Source organism: Notolepis coatsorum, assembly GCF_963971535.1.
Source record: "Notolepis coatsorum genome assembly, chromosome: 11".
Classification (NCBI taxonomy): domain Eukaryota; kingdom Metazoa; phylum Chordata; class Actinopteri; order Aulopiformes; family Paralepididae; genus Notolepis; species Notolepis coatsorum.
In genome coordinates, this window is record NC_140175.1 from 94732228 (window position 1) to 94751762 (window position 19535).

Sequence of the window (19535 nt, forward strand, 5' to 3'; positions counted from 1 at the left end):
CGGGGCCAGGCGGTCTCCAACATCATGGGACTGACTCCCGCCTACGTACCAGTTACGCGGGTGTCGGGGTTGGTCAAAGGTATGGGGGAGGGCGTACCTCGGCTTGACAATCCGATGGCCGCGCTCCTCTGTCCGGATATGGTGTGGGAGCCCCTATGCAAGCCGGTCCTCCAGGGGAGGTCGGCTAGGCGATTGGCTTATTGGGGTGACCAGTCATTTATCGCCGGTACACAGTCGCTGGCTGCGGCCTCTAACATCGCCCACCTGGCTAGATTTGTATCGGGGATAATGACGGGCGGCGCTGATCTGAACGAGGTGAGGTGCGATCAGATCACCCAGGCTGCGGGAGCTGTGCTGCACCTCTCCCAGGTGCTAGCCATAGCCATGGGTAAAGTGCGCGCCCTGGCCACCCTGGGCCAGCGTCACCTTTGGCTGGAGCAGGCTCGTGTACCTGAGAAGAAGAGAGCCCCTCTTCTGACGGCCGACCTCTCCGACGCTGGCCTGTTCGGGAAGGCCCTGCTATTGATGACCTCAACATGCAGAGAGATGGCAGAGGAGAGATCCATCCTCCAACCCCATTTTCCGCCTCCCGTCCTTGCCGGTGGGGGCAGAAGGCTTCCGCGACGTCGAGCTGTCTCCGTCGCCGCTACCACTGCTCCCGCCGCCGCTGCTGGCCCTGCCAAGAGGGCTAGGAGACGAGGCGACGCTTCAGCCACCGCCGGCCCATCCCAGACCGGAGGAGACGGTAGGGAACGTCGTGTCCAGCAGACTGTAAACTACCGTCCCTCCGGGGCTCCCCGGGGTGGCCAGACTCGAGCGGCGCGAGGTGGCAGGCGCCGCTGAGTGACTTTTCCCCCTCTGTGTCCCCTCCTCTACACCCTCCCCGGCCCCCCTATGATTTTGTGCCTTGATCACATATTATTTATTTAATAAAAAAGTTCCCTGATATAAGGGGGACTGTGGTTGGCCGAACAAACTGTGTGTTTCTTCAATACAAATCATGTGGTGGGGTTGTGTTTTATGAATCTACCCTGTTACGTTGGGGGAATGAGTTGTGTTGTGTTACGAGTTTTTAAGCAAGGTCTGCAACTTACACTCGGTAATAGGTTCTATTAGCTTGATGCTCCACATGCAATTAGAACTGGTGATATTCCATTGCTTTAACTAAGTATGTGTTCACAACGCTGTGTTGTTAGTTGCAGTAATGCTCGTACACACTTTTCATGGCCTAGCCATTACTCTCGTTCAACGTCTTCCTATAGCTTAGGCTGCGGGTATGGGATTCACGCACAGGCGACTTGTGTTTTTGTTGTAATCCCTTTTACACTTTGTGGGTAGCTAACATTGTATTAGCTTATGCTATATGTGTTTTGTTCTACCAGAGGTTTTCAAAATGGCTACGGTTGTTTTCTGTGTGTAGGGATAGAAGGTGTGTTTTCGGGAGGGGGTGTCGGATAAACCCCTCCTTTACCCACTTGATTGGTTTAGAGGTTGTTGACCCTCCTGCTAAGCCAGTCAGGGCCAAGCCAGTGCTTGGCGGGGGAGGGGGGGGGGGGGAGGGGTATTCTACCGACTCCTGTTATGACAGGATCCGGTGGGTTTTCCCCGCCCGTTATAGCGTTGTTGCTATGGCGACGCCTTCCATGAGCTGGTGTCGTAAAGATGTCGAGGGTAGAGCGCAGGACTTAACCTGCTGCGCTCGTTTTTGTGTCAAACTTGAGTCTGTTGGTCACGTGTCTCACAGTTTACATATCTTTTTCTTGACCGTGGTCTCATGTGGGAAGGTGTTTCTGGGGGAATCTGGTCTTACACTCTGATTAAGAGGAGTGACTGGATTAAAATCATGTGAAAACACAGGGTTTTTTACTCCCAGCTGTGCAGTTAGGTCATACATGTGATGCCTTTTTCTTTATTTTATAAAGAGTTGAATTTTCATTCATGGAGTTGATTGCATCTCGCCCCTCTTGTCGTTTCCCTGGGCGTCTTGGGGATTCAATATGGTGGTCTAGCCGGCCTATTGTTGATGTGGGTATGTCCAAACGCACACATAGTGCTGGCTCAGGATGTGCTTTGGCCGTTGCTGACTGGCGCGCCTCGTTTGCTTTGGTGAAACAGCGTTTTTATGGAGCAATTGGGATGGGGGTTTTTCCTCTTCCGACATCCTGTGTGTTGTCGATGGGTTCCCGTTCATGTCAGGGGATGATGACGGAATGGGTCTGGGCATATGGGAAGGGTCTCACGCCCTAGGGGTGGGCCGCCGGACGCGGTTCATACCGACACGTCTGGGTGGCGCCTTCTTTTTATGTTGGGATCAGACGCGCATATCTGCCCCTTCTCCTGGGGTTGGCAGGTCGGCGTGGTTAGGGCACGGGACTGGTTCTGGTCGCGCTGGTCCAGATCAGTGCACCCGTTGTCCGCTGGGGATGCAGATCTGCTGTTCTGGTACCCTGAGGGACTTAGGGTTTTTTCGGGGGGAAAAATGCTAGGTCGATCCGGGTGTCACAGGGTTGTGCGTTATGGGACCCCTTGTTGGTACCGAGTGCGGGGTGCTGGGGGCTGGTCTTCCATATTACGCTCTTCTCTTGCGTTTTGGCGCTGAGGAGCCTGTTGGGTGGGGTTAACCTCCTTTGGGATCCTGTGCTCCCCGTATCGCCGGGCCCGGTCCGGGGTGATGCCCGTTGACCTGTAGGCCCGGGATGGCCCTGTTGGGAACCGGAACGCGGGCTGCGGTGGTACCGCCGGTGCGTTTCGGGGTTTTCCTGAGGGGTTATGGGACCGACCGTTGCATGGGGTGATGCCTGGGTGGTTGGTTCTCTGGTGTGTTGCTGCAGTGTCAACTCCCGGTTCTCCGGTTGAGGGTGCCCCTGCACGTTCATGACGTCTGCCGATCGTATGGGCTTTTCTGTGGGCAGCTGTCAGGGGCCGTGTGGTCTACGGATCCCGCTCCTGACGTGCTGTTGAAAGCTTGGTTATGCGACAACGCCAGCATACGCCCCTTCCGCCGGGGCGGCTGTTTCGGCTGTCCTTTCTGGCGCCTGCCTCGTCCGCAGTTGTTCCAGGCTTGGGTTGACAGCCTGTTGCCTGGTCTTCCCCGGTGCACTGCCTGTTCCGTTGGTTAACTCTTGTGTGTTATGACCATGCTGTCTGCCTGTTGCAGGGCTTGTGTTCCAGGCGGTGTGCTGTTGAGGGGGACAGGGCCCGCTCGGCTGAGGGGCCTTTGTCCGAATACGCTGGCGATGTGAGGGGCGGGGTCACTAGGTGCCCCCCTGGTGGGGTCTTGATGCTGGCATCATGGACTTCTCCGGGCCCCCATTCCGGGGGTCCAGTCCCTTTGGTGGGTCTGGGTCTTCCTTCGCGCTCCGCTGCTACGGCCTTGCCACGGGGTTGGGTTTGCCCTTGACCCCGTGATTCTGGGGGCAGTAACGAGGTTGTTCCTCCGTTCGTTCCCGGGTGGCATGCGGGTTGTGCGTGTGTGTAGTCGTGGGGTCAAGCCACGGTCTGCTCACCCTGTGCGTTAAGTTGCTTGAGAGCTCTTCGCACGGTCGGGTCCGTCGCCTTCCCGTGAAGCCTCTAATAGGGGGGATACCCTCCATTAGGGGGGGTCGGGGGGGCTCGGCCCTCCCTGTTCTGATGGTTTTGGGGGGCTGTCAGCGGGGTGTATTTGTCAGCCAAGTGGCTCCGCTTGGCCTCCCTTGTGCAGAAGGCGAAGCCAAGCTGAGCCCCTAACGATACAGAACGTTAGGTTATGACTATAACCAAGTTCTGTTAGTTAGGGGCGATGCTTGGCTTCGGACGGCCGCTGCAGCCCTTGACCTCACCTTGTGGTGAAAGCTTGGGAAGGAGGAGAGCAGGTGACCACACACCTGCTTATGAAGGTAAGCTGATGAGGGGTGTGGTCAGACTAATACTGGTATTAGAGGTACATTTGTGGTTTATTCAGTACGCGTGCACGTACGCGAGATAGTGCAGAAGGCGAAGCCAAGCATCGCCCCTAACTAACAGAACTTGGTTATAGTCATAACCTAACGTTATGTGTGCTAGTTAAATGTTATGTGCTGCTAGTTAAATGTTATGTGCTGCTAGTTAAATGTTATGTGTGCTAGTTAAATGTTATGTGCTGCTAGTTAAATGTTATGTGTGCTGGTTAAATGTTATGTGCTGCTAGTTAAATGTTATGTGTGCTGGTTAAATGTTATGTGTGCTGGTTAAATGTTATGTGTGCTGGTTAAATGTTATGTGTGCTAGTTAAATGTTATGTGCTGCTAGTTAAATGTTATGTGTGCTGGTTAAATGTTATGTGTGCTAGTTAAATGTTATGTGTGCTGGTTAAATGTTATGTGTGCTAGTTAAATGTTATGTGCTGCTAGTTAAATGTTATGTGTGCTGGTTAAATGTTATGTGTGCTAGTTAAATGTTATGTGTGCTGGTTAAATGTTATGTGTGCTGGTTATGTGTGCTAGTTAAATGTTATGTGTGCTGATTAAATGTTATGTGTGCTGGTTATGTGTGCTAGTTAAATGTTATGTGTGCTAGTTAAATGTTATGTGCTGCTAGTTAAATGTTATGTGCTGCTAGTTAAATGTTATGTGTGCTAGTTAAATGTTATGTGTGCTAGTTAAATGTTATGTGTGCTAGTTAAATGTTATGTGCTGCTAGTTAAATGTTATGTGTGCTGGTTAAATGTTATGTGTGCTAGTTAAATGTTATGTGTGCTAGTTAAATGTTATGTGTGCTGGTTAAATGTGATGTGCTGCTAGTTAAATGTTATGTGTGCTAGTTAAATGTTATGTGTGCTGGTTAAATGTTATATGTGCTAGTTAAATGTGATGTGTGCTGGTTAAATGTTATGTGTGCTAGTTAAATGTTATGTGTGCTGGTTAAATGTTATGTGTGCTGGTTAAATGTTATGTGTGCTGGTTAAATGTTATGTGTGCTGGTTAAATGTTATGTGTGCTAGTTAAATGTTATGTGTGCTGGTTAAATGTTATGTGTGCTGGTTAAATGTTATGTGTGCTGGTTAAATGTTATGTGTGCTGGTTAAATGTTATGTGTGCTAGTTAAATGTTATGTGTGCTGGTTAAATGTTATGTGGGTAAATAGGCCACAGATACAACAAGACGAAGTGACTAAAATACCTCTGGATTGTTCCCAAGGAATGGATAGCCCACGGCACACTCCAGCTTGGTGTGGTTCAGATTGCAATCCCTTCCTTTCGACTGCTGATGAGGGGAAAAGAGACATCATAATAACATCTGTAATGGTAATTTATAGGGATGCACCGAAAATTCGGCCACCGAAAATTATCGGCCGAAAATGGTTAAAAAGGCTCTTTCGGCTTTCGGCCGAAAGGGTTTTAGCACAGAAAATATATCACCGAATGTCAAAGAACAGGGTTACGTAACGTTCGTAACCTAAAGTGTTGTTGTGATGACGTAATCAAAACGTGCAACGTGTAACGTGAGCAGCTTGGCAGCTCTTCCTGCGTTCTGCAGCCTGTGATAACTAACTCCTCTTGGGAGTCGCACTGTTTCCTATTTTCGGTATCGGTTTCGGCCAAGAATTTCCCATTCGGTGCATAATTTATTATGTTACATCACTTGTACAGCTTATTGGACATGTTTCATAGTTCTGTTATAAATACATATTTCTCTGTACAAAGCTTTAACTAGTTTAACTAGTCAGGACACTAGGCGACAGTCTGACAGTGTTCTTAAAACAACGGCCAAGGCCCAGGACAGATATGACATTTACTTTTACTCGTACTCATAGTATACATTCAGATTCAAATTCTTTATTGCCTATATTTATTGTAACGTATATTATAACCGATAGGGCAAACAGACTCTCATCTGCACCTTTGTTTACACTGTTTATTTTTCTCATATTTTTATATTCAGATCAACATTGATTTTTCAATTTTTATTTATCTCGAACCAACACACATAACTCTCACAACAAATTGATAAAAGCAAAAACAATATACATACATACACATACATACATATATCTACATACAAACAAACAAACACATATACGTATACACATACACACAAACACACTCACGCATACAAAAAAAAAGAAACCAAAACATAGAATTTGGTTCGAGAAGGGGCAGACATTTTTTTATTGCCTATATTTATGTCTTTCTACTATTACCCTGCCCATACCTCCCCCATGCTGCTATGATGCCCGAATCAGTAGGGTATCAATAAAGGAATATCTTATCAACAACAACAACAACAACAACAACAACAACAACAACAACAACAACAACAACAACAACAACAACAACATCAATAGCAGGTGAGACCTCACCTCCTCCTCCTCCACTTTCACAAAGTTGATGTTGTGGGTGAAGCTGACAGTAACCCTGGTGTTGTACGCGTTGTCTTTGCTGTTTCTGGTGTTGATATATAACTTCACCTTCTCCTTTGGCACTCTGATCACCATACTGGAGAGAGGAACAAAAGCTGTTTAAGAGGTTGCAATTCATATAATATACCACAGGGGGGCAGTGACGTACAGTAAAGGTCTGTGGTTACTTTTGCCATGAGTATACTGTAGACTAGAGTAGATGATGTAGGACTACTTATGATGATATAATGTTTAGTGATATAATGTGTAATTGTTTCAGAATAAAAGCTTTGCAGAAGCGTAACGCTAAAGTCTACCTCTTGACGTTAGCCTCTGCTTTGAGATGGAGGTCAGCGATGCATTTTTCATCATATCCACAGTCCACCAGAGGAATCTATGAGACAACGACATTAAGATGCAAATTATAATCCGTGGCAGTAAGAATAGCAATACCGTAGCAAAAATAGGGAGCAGGAATATTAATCAAACCGTATGTATGCTGCTGCAGGCTGTGTTTGTTCTGTTGACTGAAAGGGTTAAAGTGCATTCCGATGACCTATAACTGTCCTTTGTGTCGTCGTCGTCGTCGTCGTCCCCCCCCCCCCCCCCCCCCCAGGGGCTATTTGTTCCCATTCGCAGTGTAGTCCCACTGGACTGCTGTCAAGATCAACAGTGGTCTCTCTCTCTCTCTCTCTCTCCCAGGCCTGGATGTGACTGCGTGTGGACTGGGGGATGAATAAGATGTCACAGGCCTCGTCACAGAGCAAACTCTAGCTTCCGTCCGATGGCTGTGAGAATCTCTCTGTGTGTGTGTGTGCGTGTGTGCGTGCGTGTGTGTGTGTGCGCGCACGGTATCTTCTCTGCTTTCCAACGACAATAAATAACAGGACCCCTCCCCGCAGCAGAGCTCTCTCTAATCAGGGTAAGGGTCGTGTGTATTGGCGCAACGTCAAATTCCTCACACGTGACAGACAGTGTACTGTAATGTGTCAACGGCAAAACACACAAACACACACGTGTCCTGTATGTTGGACAGCATGGGAAAATCACAGGCCGCCTGTAGGCCGCAGTACTTCGGCAGACCGCGACGGTTGCTAACAAACACCTCTTCGGCACGCCTCTCTCGGATGAGAGCGCGGCGTGTTTCATGTTGTTTTGATTGTACAGCCGTGCGTACAATTACCTCACACACCGTACAAACGCAAACAGAGTAGCACACGCGTGTGAGGAAGACATGTCGCTCGCTACAGTCACAGACAAAAGCAAATACACGTCGACCCCGGGGCATGGTTTGTATCGTCGGTTCAGAAGTCGACCCCGGGGCATGGTTTGTATCGTCGGTTCAGAAGTCGACCCCGGGGCATGGTTTGTATCGTCGGTTCAGAAGTCGACCCCGGGGCATGGTTTGTATCGTCGGTTCAGAAGTCGACCCCGGCGCATGGTTTGTATCGTCGGTTCAGAAGTCGACCCCGGCGCATGGTTTGTATCGTCGGTTCAGAAGTCGACCCCGGGGCATGGTTTGTATCGGCGGGTCAGAAGTCGACCCCGGGGCATGGTTTGTATCGTCGGTTCAGAAGTCGACCCCGGGGCATGGTTTGTATCGGCGGTTCAGAAGTCGACCCCGGGGCATGGTTTGTATCGTCGGTTCAGAAGTCGACCCCGGGGCATGGTTTGTATCGTCGGTTCAGAAGTCGACCCGGGGCATGGTTTGTATCGTCGGTTCAGAAGTCGACCCGGGGCATGGTTTGTATCGTCGGTTCAGTGTTGTAGCAGAGTTCTTGTGTAAACTGGACTATATATTTGTATATACACTAAAAACTCTTCATACTTGTTCATACTCTTCACTATTCATTCTTTTTGCACATTACTGCTCAATTGCACAGCCCTGTTAATATTCCATCCCACAGGAGCGCCCAAGCGGCACGGTGGTGTAGTGGTTAACACTGTCGCCTCACAGCAAGAAGGTCCAGGGTTCGATTCCCGCTTGGGGACCAGGTTTCCATGATGCCAGTTACCCAGGTGGGGTATCTCCCGGTGGGGCCTTTCTGTGTGGAGTTTGCATGTTCTCCCCCTGTGCTCGCAAGGGTTCCCCCCCCCCCCCCCCCGATAAGATAAACCCAATGGAAAAACATGCACAACAACAAGATAGCTAACGCTGTGGCGTCCTTGACGAAGACGGACAGGAGCACTTGGATTGGTCCCCTGGCGCGGCTCACGTTGACGCCCTATCTGCTCCCGGCTGCCCTTGGGGGGGAAGGATGACGGGATGGGTTAATCGCAGAGACGAATCGCATGCATGCCGATTAATGACCTCTGAGCAGGTCCTAAATTATTATTATTATTATTATTAACCATGTAACGCGCTGCGTCGCGAAGCGGCTGACCCGGGTTCGTGCAACAAATATCTGGCAAACGTAGTCCTTAGCAGAACAAGTATGTGAGTGGGAGTTGTTTCTCTGGGAGTCCTCCTTACCAGTGTTGGAGAGCTAATGTAGTTGTGATAGATGGAACACTGAAGGATGGCAAGCAGCTGTTTCAGACACTAATGTAGTGTGTAACAAGGGGTGGTGTGGAGCCCTGCTCCCGCGATAAGCAAACCCCGTTCTGACACCAGACCAGTCGCCACCCGAGGATTATGAGGAAAAAACGGACAGAAATGTTGTTTCTGTTTAGGATTCAAACATAATCGGCTGTTTGAGTGCAGGATTGGCTATGAGGCCATCTTAACCAACATCCCCATCTTAACAAGTATTTCAATCTTAAAATCTCCTTTTCAACATGATTATATGACATAAAATTGTTTTATCATTCTATATATACAATGAAATTACTTGTTAAGATGGAGTTTTATTTGCACTGCAGGAGTAGTACTGTAACAATGAATAGGGGGGGCCAGATAGGGTAGAACCATGGCCGGACTATGCCACTAGGGGGGCCCTGGGCAAGAATGTGCTTTGAGCCTCAGGGGACAGACATGACCGGGGGGTCCGTACTAGTAGGCATGGACCTCCAGGAAGAACAAGGACACATAGATGTCATAGATGCCAAGCATTGCAGGTGTCGTGGAATATATTATCATGTCATTATGAGTCTCTGTTATTTTATCATGTCATACAGCTAGAGTTTCAGTCCAACCAGATTTACTGGTTAATGTGTGTATGTCTCTTTAAGATACTCTATCATTCTCTCAGTCGTAACGAAGTTGCTGTTCCTACCAGCCATAGAGCTATAACCCAAGGTCATGGGAACTGTAAGATGGAGCTGTTTTTCCTTCCAGGCTTAGCCATAACATAGTCGTATTATTAATTTCTCTAACCAGCCATTTTGTTTTCTTCTACGTAATTTCATGTATTCAATTGTATGTCTGACCAGGCCTCTAGGCCAGTCCCCTGTCAGACGCTAGTGGGTTAACATGTCTGCCTCTGGGGGGGTGACTGGTCTGGCAGCGTGGCCACGCTGTCATTGAACGGTCTTTATTAAATAAACCTTTCTATTATTATTAATAATGACTCAGAATGATTAATGTAAGCGGCTCATCGTTTGTCCTTTAATAATTCCCATGACAGATGGCGACGAGATGTTTTTTTAACCGATGGGTGTCGAGGTCGGCCGCCAAACGGACTCTGCAGAAAGGGTGAATCCTGGAATTCCGGGGGAGCGCTGTCTCGAGGCTCCTCCGTGCGAGACACCGAGGGGAGAGAACCAGCTGCGCCGTCCGCTTGGCTGTCACCTCCGGCATGAACCTTGGGGACGCGTGATAGGGAACACTCGGTGAGCTGTTGACATTCTGATTTCTGTTTAAAACATTTTTTTTGTTTTTAAATTTATAATTAGAGGTCTAAATTAGAACGTGGTGCCGGTCAGAGCTATTTTTTAAATGTATATTACTATGTGCTCTGCAGTGGTTATTTTTTTTCATTGTATTGGTGTATTACTGTGCTTGGTAGACTGGCAATGGTTTTTCTATAGTTTCTCAATCTTGGTACGTCCCGAATGTATTAGGCAGGGATTAGGCTCGTGCCTTATAGACGGGGTGCGGGGGGCCTACCACGAGTATAATAAAATATGTTGACGACGAGAAGAATTATGGGGTATTTTTTTAATTAGGTTAATATATATTTTAGAGCGATGGGGGTCGAGTTGGCCGCGAGCCGAGGCGCTATGCGGGCAGGTTGAAGTCTTGGGCTTCAGGGAAAGCGCTTTCTTCTCCTCAATACTCCCCCGCACATGATGGGAAGGGAGTGAGGAACCGCTTGCTAGCGTCCGTTTGGCTGCCAACTACGGCTAGAATCCATGGGAGCGTGGGGGAGATATTCGGTGAGCTGGGCATCCTGTTTAAAAGCGGTTATTTATAAAGAGGCCATTCTGTTTAAAAGCGGTTATGTATAAAGTAGCCATTCTGTTGAGAAGCGGTTATTTATAAAGTGGCCATTCTGTTTAAAAGCGGTTATGTATAAAGTAGCCATTCTGTTTAAAAGCGGTTTTTGTTTCTATCTATAAAGTACTTATGCGAGTGGGGTATTGAATATAGGATAATGTGTGTAACCCCCCTGTGTTTCCTTGAGTACTGGGATTTAAGGGGTATGTTCTGGCTGTACGCTGTTTACAGAGCTTTTTGTCTCCGAGTGCTCAGGAGGAACCAATTTTTGGGGGCTACATAATTTGTACATAGTATTGTTTTTTTTGGGTACCTTTTTTATGGTTTTCCTCTGGACACTTTAAATTAAGAGGTATGTTCCGATAATTAGGCGTGAATTACATTTGTATCCGATATTGTAGGCGTGTGCAGAATGTACTGTGGAGTATAGTGGAAAGGGTTTTAGGCACTGATTCTGGGTTTTTTGGTTGTTTTCCTAACAAGGAGGCGGGAAGTTGGACCGTGCGTGGGATGCCAAAAGATAGGGGGTCAGGGGGTCGTGTGATTGGTTTCCACTGTCTTATCTGGTCATACTGCAGTTTTTTCTGAAAAGAAATAAGATAGGGGCATTGTATCCGATAATTAGGCGTGATACGCTACTCCACAGAGCTTTTTTCTCGAAAGTGTTCAGAGGAAACGATTTGTCTGCCACATATTGTGGGTTTTTATTTTCTGTTTGTTTAGAGGGGCCAGAAAGGGGGGTTAAAACAAGTGCATGCATGATTGTTTACAATAAGCGGGTGGTCAAAGGACTGACATAACGGGTAGATTGCCTGCACACCACGGGGCACACAGGGGTTCCGCGAGGTGCCTGATGGGAATGTTTCTTTAAGAACAACTATTGAACTAAACAAATAGTCTATCTAGTGCTTCATGTGTATACAATAAGTGCTTAATCTAATAACATGAACTAAAAAAAAAGAAGTCGATCAAAATGTCTTCACACGTTTCGTAAAGTTATTATAGGAACTTTATCAACTTGACGTCCGCGGCAGGCGTCATTGCTTTTACCAACAGGGTTCCCAACGCGGCTCTGGTTCGTTATCGTTTACAAGGGAATACAGAGCGGCTGTCGTGATAATCACACAACAATACTTCCGGTCCGGTCGGTGGGCTTCATAATAAAAGTCTAGAACACCGGAAAAGACGGAGCGGTGGGCTTCAAAATAAAAGTCTAAAACACCGGAAAATAAGTTTATTTTGTACAGCGTTTTCCTCCACGAGTACTCGAGTACATCATGTGATCAATCGATCTGGATTATTTTTGCCCATCCCTAGTTTATCCTGTGCAGCAAGTCATATTGCCACACTGCCAGCGAGAGAATGTTTGTTGACATTCCTCATTAGAACATCTGAGATTAGAGTGTACTGGAGGCCCAGAGCGAGGGAGAGGGGTGACCTCTTTAATGCAACAGTAGAGAAACGTTTTGAAGTGTGTGTAAAGGTTAAACGCAGTTGTCATGACAACACGTCGCATGACAACCAGAAGGCGGGTTTATTGTTGAAAAGGATCCCCATTAGCTGTCGCCTGAGCTGAAGTCTCCATTCCAATAGAGCACCTGAAGGTAAAATAAGGGGACTGCTTCCGTTCATGAGAGGAGACCTTACCGCCGGAAGTGGAGACCTGCATCTCTGTTGGGGGAGAGGGGCCGACGTCGGACAAGGCAGTCCTGAGAAAGGACCTGGTTGTTGCGTCGTAGCGGACTGCCTAAACCTTACGGGGAGAGGTGCATCTAAGTAGGGGAAGGAGTGCATCCGAACGGGAGGAGGGTACTCTTAACTGGAAGGAGGTTAAAAGGGTCAAAGCGCTTTATTTTGCTATACATTGTGGCGAGGGGAAGCCACTGTATATATATATATGTATATATATATGTTATGTGTATATATATATATATATATATTGGGGGGAGAGACAGGTATAATGGGGGGGCAGACATCATTATCAACATCAGCTCACATATTTAAGTAGTGCATTCTTAGGTGGTATTTGAAAGACACTTTACTATTCAATTTACTTATGTTCAGTGGGCAGTTATTCCAATGATTGATGGCACGATGAACAACAGTCCTCTTTAAAGATTTTGGTATTGTATGAGAGGGCGCTGTCATCAGGTATCAGCGTAGTATGTGCGTTTCTCTTTAAGAGAGGCACACATTAGCCAGTCAAAACAATTTGGTTATGATCTATGTTGATCCTTGCTATAAGGCCATAAGTGACATTGTTATGGGATCCGTTCTGTTTTCCTTGTAAAGCAGCCATAATAGTCATTTCAGCCAATCCTCAGGGTGATGTTCCAGCTCCTTCCACGTCATATGTGTGTATTAACTGTCTTGCCGAACGAAAGATCGCTCTCACTTGGTGATCGGACATTTGTTTACATGGTCTGATTACCAACTGCGCATTCCTTATCAATTGATCAGTGTGAGGAATTAAAACTATCTTCCATTCCTTATTTCAAACTTTGGCCTCAGAACAAGTTATTGATTTAAAATTCCTCCTTAAAAGTACAGTGGGGCTCAATACACACAGTGATCGAAATGTGTTGGCTTAGCAAAGGGCGATAGAAGGAGTGGTTCAGAGGCAGGATGTTTAGCACACTGCCAGCGAGAGTGGGTTTTAATTTTTTGTTTATTTGGTTTGTCCAGTTCTATTCATATGTGATTTGGCATAGTATGGAATGTTGCCATAACAATGACAAAATGGAGCTATAATTTTGAAAATGGCTTTATCCAATGTTCAGATTTCTGTCCTGGAATTATATGCAAATTAGTGCATATTTAAGTAGATCAGGCCTCATGTGCATGTTTGAACATACAATTGTGATAAAAAAAAAAAAAAAAGTAGTGTCTTAATGTAAGTAGTGAACTGGGGAAGTTTCAGTGTGATATATATTAGTTCACCTGCAGTGTCTCCCCTTTAAGTTCAGTTCAGTCTTAGACCTGTCCTCTGGTAAGGAGGTGAGAACTACAACATGTCACCCCTGAGTGACAGTGTGATTGAATGACCTTCGTCCAGCTTCAGAATACAGTTTTTTATTATTAATTCTTTATTTTCTTTCTCTCTCTTTAATCTTATTCGTATGTCACAGGAGTGCACGTGATTGTGTTCAGTTGTGTTTGAGCCATGTACTGATAACATTACAAGTTATTGCTCATATTATATTATAAATCTCCCATAACAATAAGTATCAGAAAGAACAATATCATCTAAGAATGATTCGTTATTAAAAGATTTAGCTATGTACTGATGGGTTTTTTTTTTTCTTCTTTCTTTTTTCTATGGTGGGGTCTCGCTGAACGGTCTCTTCACTCTGCTTGCGGTCCGGGCACCCATCTCTGACCAAGAGGAGGACGCGCAGAGGACCACTGTCTGTACCAGGCTTCTGCAGTTACAGCGGTGACACATGGACAGTACTCCGTGACCATCAGATCTGTGAGACGGTTTCCAGAACCTGACGGGGGAACCGACTACAGCTGATTACGGGGAGACAAGCTGGCCCAGCTAATCTACTGGACCAGAGCTCCACTCTGCAGCTACAGCATGGACACTGAGACAGTTTCTAGCAGGCCTGTTCCATCAGGGTCACAACCAAGGGCCTGAGGGGGGGGACCGACTACAGCTGGTTTCTGTGAAAGTAAGCTGTCCCAATCTGCTCCAGAACTAGGAGGCAGAGGGCCTATCGGCTAGTGAACGATGGGGCGCTAAGACCATCAACCGACAGCTGACTCCAGTCTGATAGGATCAGTGGTCCTGAGATAAAGATCTTAGAGACAGTTTCCAGCAGGTCTAAGCCATTCACCGGACAGGCTCCTTGCATCGGAGGGGAGGATCATCAGGACCGAGCCACGGCATACATGGACTGCAGAGGGGGGGTGCTTGGACCAGCGACCGGGGGAGGGAGAAGAGACCGTTTCCGGGATGAGGCAAGTTTTACCCACAATGCTTAGGTTTGAACCACAATACATGCAGATATTACAGTATCGTCCTAAAAGATGTTAGGTAATGATGTAATGAACTTTCTTTGGTTCAGGTGGAGATTTTTTTTTAATATGTTGTGCATTGCAATGGTAACCAGTTATTTTTTTCATTCTTTGTGAGGAGTCTGCAAATTGTTTTTGTTTTGTTTTGGCTATCTCCCGGAGAATGCAGTCACGTGTATTCTGTTTTCGCTATGAGTTTTGTGAGAATGTTTTTGTCTTCTAGTAATGCACCCAGTGTTATATTTCGTGAGCGCAGTTTATCTTGCAAGGTACTGCCCTGTGTTTTCTTTTGTGATTTCAATTTTTCAGCTTGGTGGTGGGAGAAGTATGGCCTTGACAAAACCAGAGACTGGACACTGTACCCTTGAGTCCTCCGACCATCCGTCTGGGCATTTGCAAAGAGACGCTAATGATGGCTGCTGTTATGACAACTTCTCTTTTGCACGTGACACGGGGTCTATGCAGAGGACCTTTTGTTTTTTAGATAATAAAAATAGTTTTTGCTGGGTTATTATAATCTGTGTTTGAATGATAATATTTTTTGTTATCTTTATGAAATGATAAATGATTGTGATTAATAATTTTCAAGAGGAGGGAACTGTCGTGGAATATATTATCATGTCATTATGAGTCTCTGTTATTTTATCATGTCATACAGCTAGAGTTTCAGTCCAACCAGATTTACTGGTTAATGTGTGTATGTCTCTTTAAGATACTCTATCATTCTCTCAGTCGTAACGAAGTTGCTGTTCCTACCAGCCATAGAGCTATAACCCAAGGTCATGGGAACTGTAAGATGGAGCTGTTTTTCCTTCCAGGCTTAGCCATAACATAGTCGTATTATTAATTTCTCTAACCAGCCATTTTGTTTTCTTCTACGTAATTTCATGTATTCAATTGTATGTCTGACCAGGCCTCTAGGCCAGTCCCCTGTCAGACGCTAGTGGGTTAACATGTCTGCCTCTGGGGGGGTGACTGGTCTGGCAGCGTGGCCACGCTGTCATTGAACGGTCTTTATTAAATAAACCTTTCTATTATTATTAATAATGACTCAGAATGATTAATGTAAGCGGCTCATCGTTTGTCCTTTAATAATTCCCATGACACAGGCTTTAAGGCGGGAGCTATGGTCCGTGTTGTATAGTGTGTAGTGTGGTGTGGAGATGGTTCGCTCGGGGTGATTGATATTGGCCAAATGGAAAAACACAGCCCTCTCTCTCTCCTCCTCTCGGATCACCAAATATAGGCAATAGCCAATTTAAATACTTTTTTACTTTTTTAACATAATGTTTTTTTTTTTTTACTGCTAACCTATAAACACGGTTCAGAGCTGTCATACTGTGGTGGTGAGACGGTGAGCTCTGGCTGGGTGTCCTGTGTCAGTCAGCGCAGTCTGCCAGTGATGCACATGTGGAGATGCTGGTGCTTGTGGCAGAGTGAGTGAGTGAGTGAGTGAGTGAGTGAGTGAGTGAGTGAGTGAGTGAGTGAGTGAGTGAGTGAGTGAGTGAGTGAGTGAGTGAGTGAGTGAGTGAGTGAGTGAGTGAGTGAGTGAGTGAGTGAGTGAGTGAGTAAGCGCCATTGCTGGTAATAGAGGTAATAATTGCTGTAATGCTCATTTCTAGGGCCTTTGCTTAAATGATATCTGGCCAAAGATTGGGGCCCCTTTCAATGAGAGTTATGCTTGCATGGGCATATATTCCAATTTAAATGAATGAAACGCAAGAATCCTGGGGCTCTGGGAACCTTTAGTGGTGTGGGGCACCAGGAGGATTTCCCTGGTACACCCAGTCAGTAATCCAGGCCTGGGTATAAAAAGACACTGGCTGGTGATCTTACAGTCTTGTTGATGGAAGTGGGCAGTTCTCCATCCAGGACAGGTCCTGTGTCCTCCTCAGCCAACCCAAACTCCAGAGAGACCATGATGGGGTCCCGGAAGTCCAGCTTGGCCTGCAGAGGGGAGGAGGGAAGCGGAGGGAGGAGGAGGAGAAGAGAGGGGGGGGGGGGGGGGGGGGGGTAGAGGAAGAGGTGGTGAGGAACAACTCTTTAAAAGAAGAAGTTGGCCTCTAACCAGAGTGCAAGATGACAGTATATGTGTCTCAGAATAGGATCATCCTGTTTCTGACTCAACCTAGTCTCAGTGACATCAAGTTCCAGTCCTGTATCTGGAAGTATCGGTACAGCGCCCCCTGGTGTAGAGCTGCTATTGGTTTATGTTTTTATTTATTGTTGATTATGTTTGTGTGTTTTTTACTCTGTGGACCCTGTGTCTGTTAATAAAGAGGATTGATTGATTGAGTAAAGTGCACAACAATATACAGTGTAACACACGATTAAATGGAATATATATATATAACAAGCTACTGAGTAAATCTGCTAATCTGATGTATGTACAGTATTATTATGTACCGTGATACAAGTATAAAACACGGTGGTAGTAAGTCATATTGACCAATGGTATAACTAATAAGAGCAGGTACAGTATGGGATATATACAGATATATAGAGGGAGGGAGGGGGGTAGAGGAATAGGTGGTGAGGAACAACTCTTTACAAAAATAAAAACCTTCTTGGATAGCCTTGTCCAAAATATCAGTGACATACAGTACTAGGGATGTCCGATATTATCAGCTTACCGATATTGGCATTAAAATGTAATATCGGAAAATATCGGTATCAGTTAAAAAATATAAATAAAAAATTACATTTATTTAAACTTTATTTACCCAGGCAAGCAATTTATTTTATTTTTATTTCATTTTATTTATTGTCAAAAGTGCATAATGTTGTGTTAATTCCACAACAAGATATAATGTAATGTTAATTACCCGGAAATGAAATGCGAGGAAACCCCGCATATATCAGTATTGGTTGATATCGGTATCGGAAATTTAAACTTTATTTACCCAGGCAAGCAATTTATTTTATTTTTATTTCATTTTATTTATTGTCAAAAGTGCATGATGTTGTGTTAATTCCACAACAAGATATAATGTAATGTTAATTACCCGGAAATGAAATGCGAGGAAACCCCGCATATATCAGTATTGGTTGATATCGGTATCGGAAATTAAAAGTTGGACAATATCGGTATATCGGTAAAAAAGCCAATATCGAACATCCCTATACAGTAGTGTATTGCTTTGCTTCCTGCCTCATATATGTGTGTCTTCTTTACTCAGTATGAGCACTCTGCACTGTGTCTATCAGAGCCTACGTCAGCAGGACATACCAGCACGGAGCAGAGAATATAGTACCAGTGTTCCAAGGGTTCAGCTGTGCTGGACTGTCTGTGATGTGTCTGTCTGTTTGTTGGACGACTCTGCTGGAATGTATCAAGATACCCCCCCCCCCCCCCCATCTCTCTCTCTCTCCTTTGGTCTCTCTCTCCCATCTCTCACTCTCTCTGTCTCCCTCTCTCTTGGTCTCTGTCTCTGTCTTCCTTGCTATCTCTCTTCTCTCTCTCTCTCTCTCTCTCTCTCTCTCTCTTTGTCGTCCTCGCTATCTCTCTCTCTGTCTCCCATCTCTCTCTCTCTCTCGGTCTCCCATCTCTCTCTCTCTCTCTCAATTCAATTAAATTCAAATGGCTTTATTGGCATGACGCAACTTGTACATGTTGCCAAAGCAAATGATTAATAACATAAGCATGGATTACAAAACACATATTAATGTCATAGTACATAAAAAAATTATCATCATAAAATAGAACATAAAATATTACGGCATAAACATGTCAGGTGACTGTCACTCACTGTCCCTCAGTCTATGGCAGGCAGCAACATAGGCTGCTGCTAGCTCACAGCTTGTTGAGTCCTCCCCTAGTATGACTGGTAGTTTTCCTGTATCTGGTAGTGCAAGAAAACCTTTTGTTATTAGTTCAATTTTTTTTTAAATGCGTTTCTCTAATATATTTATATTTTTCACATTTGGTGAGGAAGTGCAACTCAGTTTCAGGCTCACTGAGGATGCAATGACAGCACAGCCTTTGCTCTGCAGGAAGCCAGGTTTTCCTGTGCCTTCCCTTTTCAACAGCGAGGCTGTGCTCACTCAGTCTGTATTTTGTCAAGGTTCTTTTTAGTTGTTGATCAGTCACCATGCTCAAATAATAGCACTGCATTTTGCTCTGTGCTTTTGTTTGTGTTTTCCAATAGGTGATGTAGTTTTGTTTTAGCTGTGTAGTAATTTGATTTATTCTGATTGGTGATGTGTTCTGTTCCTGGGGTGTGTTAAGAGAGCAGGTTTGTGGACTCAGTCTCAGGACCAGCTGGGTAAGGGGATTCCTGCTGCTCCTCAGCTCTTGGCACTGCAGGGCTTGATAGTGGTACGAGAGGGGGTCACTTATTGTTTTAGGTGTGTCCAAAAGTTAATTGCTCTTTTTTGTATTTTTAGTATTAGTGGGTAACGGCCTAATTCTGCCCTGCATGCATTGTTTGTAGTTTTCCTCTGGACATGTAGGAGAATCTTACAGAACTCTGCATGCAGGGTCTCAATGGGGTGTTTGTCCCATTGGGTAAAGTCTTGTTTTGTAAGTGGACCCCACACCTCACTGCCATAGAGTGCAATTGGTTCAATAACACATTCAATTAATTTTAATCAGATTCGAATAGGTATTTCTGTTTGTATATTTCTTTTTATGGCATAGAAAGCCCGGCGTGCTTTCCCTCTCAGCTCATTGACTGCTTCCTTAAAATGTCCAGTTGAACTTAGTTTTAGGCCTAAATAGGTGTAATGTGTGCAGTACTCTACATGTTTTGTACCAATTGAGAACTTTGGTAGGACGTCCTGA

At 45.6% G+C, this 19535-nt stretch overlaps 1 protein-coding gene across 1 annotated transcript in view; it reads right to left on the minus strand.

Annotated features, from left to right (window-relative positions):
* itga1 (integrin, alpha 1) overlaps positions 1 to 19535 on the minus strand; it is a gene marked incomplete at its 5' end in the record, with an annotated part of 54376 nt that overhangs the window by 16271 nt on the left and 18570 nt on the right. Inside the window, 4 exons of the mRNA XM_084325007.1 lie at positions 5136 to 5219; positions 6316 to 6451; positions 6672 to 6748; positions 16589 to 16699. Coding sequence (XP_084181133.1) covers positions 5136 to 5219; positions 6316 to 6451; positions 6672 to 6748; positions 16589 to 16699 — 408 coding nt within the window. The remainder of the gene's footprint in view (positions 1 to 5135; positions 5220 to 6315; positions 6452 to 6671; positions 6749 to 16588; positions 16700 to 19535) is intronic.